Raw genomic sequence first — 12,760 nt, forward strand, 5'->3', positions numbered from 1 at the left:
CAAGTAGAGTTTCCCTCTGCTGGCAGTTTGAACAAATGCTTAATTAACAAGCTTCTACACTGGCTTCACTTTTTAGACCTGGTAGTTGTCTTTCATATACCGTCTAGCCTGCAAAAAGAAGTGCATGTAATATGACAACTATAAGAAAGTTTCCAAGTTGACATCAGATCAGCGCAAAATTTTAAAAACTTGAGAAATCATGTGCTTGGAGCAGTATAATCCCTGTGCCCTTGCTTACAGGGATTATTTATATATTCCCTGACCTCATGAACTCTGCCCATGTTCCATATCAGCATCTGACATTGTAACAATACTTTTAAATGGTAGAAAAAAGAAAAAAAAAAATCAAACAAAGACAGAGGATGGCATGTTGTGGCAGCGTACAGCTTTGGATCTATAAAAACATATATCCTCCAAATGTAAAGATCTGTTGTCAGACTAAGGAATCTGTCTAAACTCTTGACTTTTATCTGTCCTGTTTTTCCTTCTCTGTGCCTAAAGCTGTGTTGAAATACAACTCAGAGTGGTAACACTGGAGACAAAATCAATGTAACGATGCAAAAAGAGGCCAGCAGATTCAGATTTGCCCTAGGTGACATGAGTTGAGGCCAGGATGAGTCTGCTCAAGTTAACAATGTTTTCCCAAATAGTTCTTCTGTTGACTGAAGGAAAGCGAGTTGAAGTAATGTAAATAGCCTGGGGAAGGTGTCCAACAACAGCGTGAACTGCAAAACCTGTACATAGACCAAAAAAAGATGTGAAAGAAATAAAAAATTTGCTTCAGTTTCTTGCTGATTCCTTCTTAGGTCTGTCTCTAAGGTTCTCCATCTTCAGTCAGTTTGTCCCCAAGCTTTGATTTCATTCTTCAGCTCAGTAACACAACCTTGCTTTTTTTTCTTCTTCCAGGCCAACAAAAACCTGGATATGTCCATCAACGCCTCAAACAACTTTAACCTGAACATCACCTGGTCCTTAAGTTCAACCGGTATGCTGCACACACACTTATTCATACTATTCTTAAAGAGTTCCTTTTGCTTGAGTTGCTTGAATGGCTTGTCCATCCACTTTCTATTAAATAATAAATAAAAAGAAATCTTCAGGTAGCAAAGTTTGCTCCTTCACACACACTGGGTTGTGCCCCATCAAATAGCTTTAATGTGGACATGAAGATATCTCGAGGCATGTTCCCTGTTAGGATGCTGCATATGAGCGTACATATAACTATATATAACAGTGTTACACAACTTTGTAATACTGGAAAACAAGGCCACCTTTATTTGTACCCATACACAGGCTTTATCTGCAGATAGTAATGGGTTTAAAAAGATGAACATACCACAAGGAAAAAAACATCCGTTTATCTCAGAATAAAAGCTATGATTTGGTTATCCGAGTGATGACTGCTGGAGCAAAACATTTTGGGACTGTGTTTCCATAAAGAAGAAATTCAAACAGTCGAGTTAGCAGTGTCATGTTGCCCTGCATCACACCCAGATTCATCACCAGCTTGTTAAAGCCATGTCAAGTTGGGAGCTGATTTAACATGGCACATTTGAGTGGCATTTTTCCTTAATCAGAATCAAATGGCACATATAAATAAAATGTATTATTATTACTATTATTGTTGTTGTTATTATTAATAATAATTTGCTGAACTTATTCTTTATTCAGTACTTATTTTCAGTATCTCCTATTAAATGTGTTGTATCAGGAATTAAACTGTACTCAACTTCGAATTGCAGCACATGTTATGTTGATCTGATAAAATGTGGGTGAGGGGTTTGTTAAAGTACAATCTCTGTCTGTAAACAAAAAAGTGCCAAAATTACCCGGTAAATTTAAAAAAAAAATACAAAAAACCAAGGGGGTGGGGGGTTCAGGGCACGAGGCTTTTTTGGGGCTGCAGAATTTTGTACATGGATGTGAAAAGCCTCCAACTCAATTTTCTAAGTGGTACTTCTAATACACACACACACACACACACACACACACACACACACACACACACACACATATATATATATATATATATATATATATATATATATATATATATACCAGTTTAGTCATGTGTGCAAATTTCAGAGAGTTTTCAAGCAATTTAAGATGTTAAGAGGAAAAAAATGTGATTAATTTTGTAGGACATTTTTAATAAACACAGCAGTTTCATGAAGGCCCTAATAAAAGAATCAAAGTGCCAACAGGGTTAGCATAGAAGCTTTAGTAATGTTACTGATTTTAGCTGATTAGTGCTCGACTCAGGACTCTCTCTGAGCACAGTGTGTGCTTGGCATTAGGACTTCAGCTAACTATTTTTAATTACTTTCATTTCTTTTTTTGAATTAATAAAAATATATATATTAGTCCCGCAGAGCCCTGGGCAGGAGACAAGCTCGTGACTCTCCTGTTAGCTTGTTAGCTTTGTTGCCAGCATAGTTCTGCTCACGTTTACACTGTGCATAGATCTAATCGGCCAACATAATTGGAAACACTTTAAAGACACATTTAAAGAACTCCCTTCATTTTAGACATCTCTCCATTGAAATCTTTTGTCAGTTCTCGTCTATGTCAATGTTGTGATACAGTGGTCCAGTCTGTCTCCAAAGCTCTTATTTAGCTGTCAGTCTGTAATGTTATCGCACAGTCAGGATTTGTCCAAAAATGGTCAGCTCCACTTCCTGCTTGCCTTGCAGGGATTCCCCCCCCCTGACAAAACACATCAGAAGATATTCAGAATTTTGGCATTAGGGTATTTTAGACGCTTTCCCTCCTGATTCCAATTAAGATAAAAGCACTTTCTCACTCTTGGGATCTTGGGGCCCACAGCTTAGTCATTTTGGGACTCTGCGCTTTGTGTGTGTGTGATTGTCTTCAGACTATTGCAGAGTGTTTAATGGCCCTCGATAAAGCAGGAGGTGGAAATATATTATTCACACCATCTGAAAACTCAGCCATTAACACAGAACTGCTGATGATGCTCCGAAGGATCCTGAAATCAGACCTCTTCAGTGCTGCGAGGAATTTACAGGCTCACTGTGAATTACTGCAAGGTGTCATGATAATGCTTTTGCTGTGAATGTTAATTTGCCTGCTTGAGATGAAAGGCACGCCTTGGCATTTTAAAATTCACGCTGTTTTCGCTCAACCTGTCCAATTACCAGTTTTTGTTTTAAATTTATCTTTACAAGGACATTTGGATTGAAAACAGCCTTGCTGATGGGCAGCTCATTGTGGTGTTCTCATGTGGCTGCTGAGTATGAAGTAGGAAAAAAGGAGAAAGTTTTTACCGCTGTAAAACAGAGTTGTACTCTCCAGGCTGACATGACACTGGTCTTCATATGTCTTCGTTTTCAGAAGTTATAACAAGTGTTTTGTCAAAATCTGTGTAATTTCCGTTGTGATTTGAGTTATTATGAAATGTATCTGATCAACTTCATTCAAAATATCTACAGGAGAGACAGGTGTGCTGGAAAGAACTCCACAAAAACAATTGTATGTTACCGGCAAAGTTTCAGTCATCCAGTCAAAGGATATTTGGCTAATGCAAACTTAACAATTTGTTAAATGGGGCCTTAAAAAAATGGTATTACTTTATGCCAGAAAAACCTTCTTTTTTATTCTTTTTTTAGGGCTTTTTCATCTATTTTTTAAAAATATAACATTTATAGGAAACTATAAAATTACACTAAATAAACCTTTTTTTCAGTCCTTTGATGGTGTCTTTAATATAAATAGAAAGCCTCTCTTCTTCTTAAAAACAAGTCCTGATCTCCACCTCTTGGTGGCCCTGAAACAAATTCAATGCCACAGACGCAAAGGTCCCATTTAATATCATTGAAATGTGCTGCTAACAGCTTTACGTATGCATGGCCATGTATTTTTACAAATGCAGGTACTAAGGCTTGTTGTCACCCAAGAAGGCTTTTGACTTTGAAGGCAAATTTTGTTCCTTTTACCTCTTCTCATGGACTGTTATAAACTGCTAATACATGTGTTTGCTGAAAACTGGTTATTGAAAACAATTATCACCACAAGCCACGAGCGGTTGTTGTTAAAATAGAAGAAAAATCGTATTCATTTTTTAACCTTTTTCTGTTCCTCTCAGCTGGAACCATCTCAGGTGAGGAGATGCCCATCATAGCGAGGATGAACATTAAAGAGCACCGTGACAGTTTCTCGAGTGAAAAGTTTAACTTCAGACTTCACCACAACATCACCTTCTACGTGTATGTGTCCAACTTCAGCTGGCCAATCAAGATCCAGGTAAGGTTGCATGGATGCAGGGATGTGAAAAGTCAGGAGAGTTGGTAATGCTGTAACTTCATATTCATTTGACTTAGTAACTGACTGTAAGTCATGTAGACATGCCTTCAGATTTTTCTTTTTCTTTTATGATACATTTTCTGAACATTAAAAATCAGCAGTTTAGAAATGTGTTAGTAAAAAGATTAAAACGAATACTGAAACTAAAACACAACAACTCTGATTCTGAGTTAATGAGGTTATTATTGCAATTATTTTAAATTGACAATAATATTTCTGCTGTTTAATCTGCCATTGATACTGGATATGATGAAAATTATTAAGATGGTGTTCATTTTGAGGTCTGACTGTGATGCATGCTGGGAACTCATCAGCTAGTCCTCCAACTTTAGCCTCAAAAGGCAGACATTGGAGCTAAAACTTCCTGTTTCATCCACCTACCGCTCAGGTGGACCTGCTACATTATCAGGTCTTTGAATCTATACCTTCAGTACAATATTGTGGCAAGCTGAGGAATCTTAACAACAAAGAACTCACCCAAAGGCTGAGCCTGTTATTCTACCCCAAGCAGAAAGGGTTTTTTTTTTATTGAACAGTTCACTGTGTTACACTGTGCTTCAGAGGGTCAATAACCCCACACATGGACTCACTCATGGTGTAATATTTTCTCTTTCTATCAAAACAACAACTATCAGTGAATTTACACCAGAATATTAGCAGGAACGGTCATAAGTTACGTAGCCAAAACAAATGCAAGTACAGTTTAATCGTCTTAACAGCCACAGTTCTACTGTGTGTTGAGAGCACATTTTTCTTTTATATGTGCATAGTGTGGAGGATATCATAAGGCCTTGAGGGAATCCGATATAAAACACAGTATTTATGAGTGTTTTAAGTTGTAAATTGGTCAGATTTGACCCGAACATGACGGGAAGGTTAATCAGCACCGTCACATGTGTCTGCATTTGATGTGGAAGTCTGTGCTTCTTTTTGTTGCTACTGGGCCTAGAACAGGATTTACATCAGGAACATCTCCTGAGCAGGACTAGTTTGTGGGTGGCATATGAAATAAAATGCACATGAGTAACTCCCACCATTCCCTTTGGCCCCAGTTGCACCTCAGCCATGTGGGTTGGCTCATGTGTTGGCAAGACGACCATTCAGTCCCACCATTTTTGACAACCACATTTCTCATTATGAATTTATAGAAAACATGTTTTTATATTTTCTGCAGAGGACAATAAGCAAGAGGTTGAAAAAAATGCATTTTTTTTTCTAGTAAGCATTGAAAACAGATCAGGCAGACCTGAAGATCAAAAAGTTTGTGCAAAATTGTTGTCTGATGACAATTGATGGTTTAGTATTTTAGTAAATGGACTCGCTCTTTTGTTTGCCACCTGGTGAGCGTGCTCAAACATGAAGGGTCAGTAGAACTCAAACTGATTACAACCACAAAACTAAAGCTTCATGTACTATAATCTTGTTTGTTAAATACACATTCCCACTGTTCATATGCAGATATGTTTTTTTTGAGACAAAGTGTGATGTAACAGAAAGGATGCTTGAAGTTGACTTTGTTTGGATCTCAAACAAGAAAAAAAAGAAAAGGTTCATTGTTCAGTTGTTTTCATTTTTTTAGTCATCTATAAAAGTGTGTTGCACAAGTTCTCTGCATTTAATTATATTTTGAACGTGGTATTATTGAAAAGAATAACTTCTGTCCACACTTTAAATCAGTTTAGCTTTGGGAATCATAAACTTAATCAATCAATGAATAACACAATGCATCATGCAAAATCTGAAATGATTGAGTCATTCTGTCATGTTTAACTACACAGAGACCAAAGTTCACAAAAGTAAAAACATGTATTGTTTTCTTTTGTCTCTGATAATCTAACATCTACTGGGACTGTGTCTACCTCACATGCTTTGCTTACACACCATATGCTGCAGATATGCAAGCCGAGAGTTTGACAAGCATCAGTTTCCAAAGGCTCAGGAAACAAAGGTTTATTACAATATTACAATATTGCTCTCTGGGGACTTGTGGGTAAGTTAAAAGAAGCTATTAATTACTCATTATAAATCCAAATAAAACAGTTTTTGGATGGACCCATTTAAGTCGCAATCATTTAAAGATTCTTGAAGATTTAAAGTGTTGGGAAATATAATGTCTAAGGACTTCACAGCCATTGTGTTGAAACGTGTGCCTGAGTGAGTCAGTAACAGTGTTCGGAAGAAAATGTTAAAACACAAAGTATGCCTCGTGATGATGATCACCATCATTCCCAGTTTTCAGGAGCTGTCTCCCTGCAAAACATATAGCCCCGACAGGACATTGAGCATAAACTATTCTGAAAAGTGTTTGGCAAATCTGCTATCACATTTAATGATCTGTGAGTTTTCCAGTGTCTCTCCATCAATTATGCAGCACCGGATTAAATCTCCAGGCGGCAGCCGCACACACTGAATATTCACACTCCAGCCTTATGATCCATTAAATTGAAGTAGACTTTTAGTGGTGATATTTTAAAATGACTGTCGTCATGCAGGTTCTGGAGTGTGGGCTGATGAACGGTGTCAAGAAGTGAAAGAACGGAGAAATTAGGGCAGAGTGATGACGGGTAGGATAGCTAACTGATGTTGAGACTATCTTACAGTCACAATGTCCAGTGCTGAGGAATTGGAGACATTTTAATTGACAGACTGGGGAAGACGGACAGCAGGTCGAGAAACAGCTGAGGATGGAGGGTTGGATGAGGAGATGCATGCAAAACTACAGTAGCTCTAATTTTTGTTAACTCATTCATTCATATAGTGCTTACTGCAAATGGGGGGCTTTGAGAATCGTAGGGAACCTTGTTATCAGTGCATGATTATCTGCTTATAAGTTGATTAAAAAAAGACCCTCAATGAAGATTTAGCAATAGGAATGAAGTAGTTAAAATCAGTAAATCTACATGTGATACTATTAGAGGAAGCTCAAGGCATTTGTTAATGTTCTTAAACAGACTGTAACTGTAGGATTGAATTGACTGAGCTTCAACAGAGAAGAAGCTTAAAACAAAAAAAACTTTTCCTCACCTAATTCACCTAATGAAATATTAATTTTATATTATCAAACCATTTATTTATCACATTATTGAATCTTTTTTTGTTTTCATCAGCCCACTGCTGAATATGATATGAAGCACGCCATATTAACTTCTAATTGTTCTTTCTTTCTGAGGGTTTGATGTATAAAGTACATTTTAAGCGCACATGGATCAGTAACACAACCCCAGTCGGCTTGTGTTATCAGAGTCGTTTGGTGTGTGTAAAAGTCAAAGTTTAGTGCAGAGTGTTCTGTACCTCATTATGGGTCATTTGTCCATCGATCGCTCCCCTCATATGCATTTCCCATTAATGGTACATTATCAAAGCTCCATATATCTGCTGGTGGAAAGGTGATATGATAATTACCAAGAGGAAGCCTATCTCGCCACCATGTCAGCCAGGCTCGTGTGTAACATGAGAAGCATGCGGCGTCCGGTCCTGTGACCTTGGTGGCTTCTGATGATGGAGTAGGGCGAGTTTGAGAAATTGTCCTGAGAATTGATAATGACCTGGCCTGATATATTTGATTTAATAGAGCTGGGTACACGCACACACACACACACGTACATGCGAGTCACATGATAGCAAATGGAGTGACGGCACAAAGGGGCAACACAAGAAAACAACAAATCTAGAGGTACCTGCTTGATTGTCAGGAAATGTAGAATTTGCTAGAGGGAACGATTGCAAGGCCACCCCTCTAACCTTGGGTCGTGAGCTCCCATCAGCTCCCGTCTATTTGTTTTGAATTTAAAAATCCTAATATCTGTGTTAAAAAAACGTTTTTCTCATTCACGGGCACTGGCTTTTATAATGTCAGGGATGCAGTGATCCAGCAATAGTGATAAACTAATAAATTTAGCAGGTGCTACAGAATATTTACAGACATTGCAGGAAGATATAATTCTGTTAAAGTTAACCTGGCTTACTCTGTTTGACCTTTTAGCTGTGTGCACTGCTGGCAGCATGAGTTGACACCAAAAGTGACGTTATCTTTTGTGGCAGTGAAACACAAACAAACACTATGATCCACAGTCTCACTTCACATGGCTTTGATGTTGGCTCCTCCTCGACTTCATATTGAGCCCCGGGCCAATAAGACTGCGGGCCAGCTGAAGTCTGTCATTCAGAAGCTGTTACACAGACTCAGGGCACAACCTTACATGTAACCTTTTCTCATTCAAAAACAACCTATGTAAAAAAATAAAATAAATAAATATTGAAAATATCTGTGGCAAACTATTGTGGCCTTACAGTGTTTCCCTCACAGGATCTTGATATTGGCTGAGAATTGAGAGCTGGATGCGGAACAGATTTTTATTAGATGATATTCCCCCTTAGCTTTAGCTCCTCTGCACTCATCTCATATTTTTATGTATTTTATGTCATATGTAACTCCATCCATCGGTACCTACATACATCCTCTGTCATGTATCTGGGTCCAGTTTGTGGGGCCAACAGTCTAAGCAGAGATGCCCAGTTTTCCCTTCAAGTGGCCAGTTGCTCCAGTTCTTCTGCAGGGAAACTGAGAAGGCTCCAAGACAAGCCAAAAGACATAATCCCTCGAAGTGCTCTGGGTCTATCCCGGCCACCTCGCAGTATGACTTGCCTGAAACACCCGAACAGGCATCCAACTCAGATGCCTGTTCGGGAATCTGATTAGGGTACTTTCAGGGTGAGAGAATACAAACATGGAGGAGGAAGATGGCATAATGGGTTTTCATTAAATGTGTGTGTGTCTGCTTTTTCAGATCCAACACTTTGCAAATGCTGAATTTCTCTCTCTTTGATTAAACAAACTTAAGTCAGAGATAATAAAATTATATGTTGCATCTGCAAATACAGATGCAACAAATCCCAAGAAAATACAGACCATCACTCTAATTTGTTCATTTGACACCATTTTTTCCCATAAAGTAGGACTGGCCTGGTTTTGTTTCTAATCAGAAAATCATGTTTTATTGATTGGGCACACAAACATTGTTGGAACATGACCCAGTTTCTCTCCATCTTTTCTTTTCATTTGTTTGTTTTGAAAGAACAACTAATTTAGCCAGAAGTTCTATAACTCAACATCATAACTGTGTCTAATTTGAACATCTCTGTTTGTAATGTAGCAGAAAAAGTTATTTTAACAGCGAAGGCTTTGTAATATTGCTTAAATTAACAGACGTGTGTTTCCATTTTTCAAAAACACTAAATTGGAATCGATGACAGGAAAATTAGCTGTAAAAAGAGCTTGTTCTGTACATCTGCTTCCCTGCTGCATCGCTCCATGCATTGCAGCTTATACGCCAGTTGATTAAAAGCCTTCTGTCAGAGGTGAGCAGCCATTTTGTTGCAGAGGAACTCAGGGCTGTGATAATTTGATTTGCTGCGCAATGCTCGGTCACTCATCGTCTGTGCCATTATTGAAAAGGATGCCTCTTCTAATCAGATATCCGCCACACACACAAACACCCTCTCTGATCAGTCAGTTGCAAAGTATCCATTATTGGATTAAAACAGAAGCCTAAATGGTTAACTGTCTGACCATCACACACACACACACACACACACACACACACACACACACACACACACACACACACACACGACAAAGGAGGATTGAAAGCACATCTATCTGATGCATCTCATTGAAGCAGTATCACATTTCATAGGCTAGAACAGAAGTCGAGAGGCACGGTGCTACACATGTAACCAGAAAGGAAGTCATCATCAGTCATCAACACAAATTAGGTTGGTTACAGAATAGATACATGTGTAGCATGCGTGTGCGGGAAATGGTCACCTGACATTTATAACAGCAACATTTAGTGACCAAAATCAATGTATTTAATCAATCATCTGATCAGTAAAGCTAAGTCAATTTAAATATTTTCTCAAGACATTTGCAGGTTTAACTTTTAATTCAGAGATAATATTTGAAATATTAAATTGTAACTAAATAGTTCAAATATTTGAAACAGAAGTCCTGACTGTTCTGTTATTTGGGGTTTTTACTGCAGTTTGTTGCTGGTGTTTGAGCTGTAGATTAATGCATGAGCGTGCCTTAAGCACCTGTTTAAAGAAGACTGCATCTGTGAGCTCTCCTAACAAGTGCACACATATGGTAGAGCAGGACTCATTTGCATAACATGTAGGTGGAAGCAGCACTTGGCAACTGCTTCACTTTGGTCATTAGGTTCTTATGAATATTCAAATACTGAGGGAGCATGCACTGTAAACACATCGCTTTTCGTTTAACATGCTGATATTAGCATGTGTACATGATTTCTATATGCTTCATAAGCAACTCTCAATTTCATTTTATAATTGAGCACTGTCTCACTGCTTTGGGCTGTTATAAAGCTTTAAACCCTAAAACTAATATAGAGTTGTATGAAATAGTTTTAGCATATTTATTTCTCACTTAGACTATTTTTGTACCAGATGTACAGGAGACATGTATGTGTGGATGTAAGAAATATTTCCCAACATATTGATTGTTTTGATTGTTTTAATGGATTTCCATACTCATTTTACAAATACCTTCAGAATTTCGTTTTTAAATATACTGTACTACACTTAAGCTGGTTTTATAGTTTAAATTACTATTAATATTACTTTAGTAAATAGCACTTAGGTGGGGAGTAGGATTCCTCTTTTAATACTCTTAATACACTAAAATCGAGCATACAGGCCAGTGAATATTTTAAAGTCAAGTGAGCTAATGCAAATAGATAAGATGACTGCACAGCCAGCCACTATCAGCAGATTGGTAAAGCCTCCAGATACTGTACATCTGCAAGCCGCTTTGAAACCCTACTCCACACCTCCTTTTTTATGCTGTATTTGACTCAATCACTGACAAATGTGTTGGTACTGGTGCCTGTTCAGTGCTCCACAGGTTTCTTTCTGCTGCTCTTACTCTGCTTTATGCTTCCCGCATGCATATTTACAAGGGCAGTTAGGGAGATGAAATATGTACTTAACTTTCTGACTGTTGAACAATATTTTTATTTCAGTCTTTAAAAATACCCTTGCTATATTGCTCAAGGTTGATATTTGTTATGATAAACATAGTGGCTAAACTCAAATACGTTGCATATATTAAACATAAAAAGAGACCTTTGATTTGGATCTTAATACACAATCTCTCTGCTTGTCTGTTAACTCCCCTACACAATCACTTGCGCAACCAAACTTGACACACAGGTACATCTTAGGCTTCTGAGGATCGGCTATCTAACAACATTGTGCTGCCTAGCAACCACCTATGAATTGATTAAATGGTATATTTGTAATGTTTATGCATGTATAACAACTTGATAAAAGTGCTGCCATTTTAATTGCATGAGTATCTAATTTATAGCCACAAAACATTATCAGTTATGATAACTGATGATGCCATCACTTTGCCTGGCACCCACCTAATAGACTAAAACGACTTTTCCATAGTAGGGCTTATGAATGTAGTAGCACACATATTTTTTAGACAGAATGGTTGGCAAATTATCAAAATTATCAATTAATCATAGATATTTAATTATGCATATTCACTTTTTCTGGATATTAGCAAACAGTCACTCTGTTCAGTGTTATCTTCAATACTGATCCCTTTGTTTTGTTGCTTTTCTCAGTGTGATTAAGTTATCAGTTTGCCAGAAACACAAACAAACCACTGTTGTAGTATTTCCATGAACTAGTTTTTATAATTAAAAGGCCCCAATTGCTGGTTTGAGTGAACAATTTATTCTTCTTTGGCTTTGTAGAAAAAGATTCCCAAAAATGCGCACCACATTGAGGCCTTCCTCATCATTACTGCCTGAAGTCTGTGTCAAACATGAGTTCCAAAGTTTCCACTTACTGTTTTCAGCTGCTATAGGTTTGAGTATCTATCAGGGTCTCTGTGTTATAAAGTAGTTTCCCGGTGATGGACTGTTTCTTTCAGTTAATATGAACCATAGTTCCACTGCCCTGCAGCCTTGATGAAGATTAAGTGAGAAAAGTTCCTCAGCTGCTCTTTTCCATCTTCTTTTCCTTCTGTACTTTCTGTATACTCATTTCCTCCTCCCCTTTCGGTGCACCCCTTTCTATTTTTCTCCTTTTCCTTTTACCTTCCTGTATTGATTAGCTAAGCACTTTCTTTTATTCCACGTTTTAACAAGCAGCCCTTGGTTCAGGGTTAGGGAAATCAAAGGCAGCCCACTGCTGTCACAGCTCTTAAGCTTGTCCCCAGAGGGCCACCGGAGTCCCTTCATAATGACTGGATTGTAGCACTGGAGTCCTTGGAGCCCTCTTTATGTCATTCCTGTTCTTCTCATTTTTTACTCCTCCCTCCCAGTCCTTCCTCTCACTCTCACTCTCTTCTCTGGTAATTGCAGTTCTGACTAGCCGGTTGACCCCTGACCTTCAAACA

The 12,760-nt window shown here is 38.0% G+C and overlaps 1 protein-coding gene across 3 annotated transcripts in view; it reads left to right on the plus strand.

Annotated features, from left to right (window-relative positions):
• atrnl1a (attractin-like 1a) overlaps positions 1-12,760 on the plus strand; it is a 329,340-nt gene that overhangs the window by 165,226 nt on the left and 151,354 nt on the right. For all 3 annotated transcript variants that reach the window (XM_026189694.2, XM_026189696.2, XM_026189697.2), the window contains 2 exons: positions 907-985; positions 4,106-4,263. In XM_026189694.2, coding sequence (XP_026045479.2) covers positions 907-985; positions 4,106-4,263 — 237 coding nt within the window. The remainder of the gene's footprint in view (positions 1-906; positions 986-4,105; positions 4,264-12,760) is intronic.

This window comes from Astatotilapia calliptera, chromosome 13 (assembly GCF_964374335.1).
Source record: "Astatotilapia calliptera chromosome 13, fAstCal68.1, whole genome shotgun sequence".
In the NCBI taxonomy this organism is placed as follows: Eukaryota; Metazoa; Chordata; class Actinopteri; order Cichliformes; family Cichlidae; genus Astatotilapia; species Astatotilapia calliptera.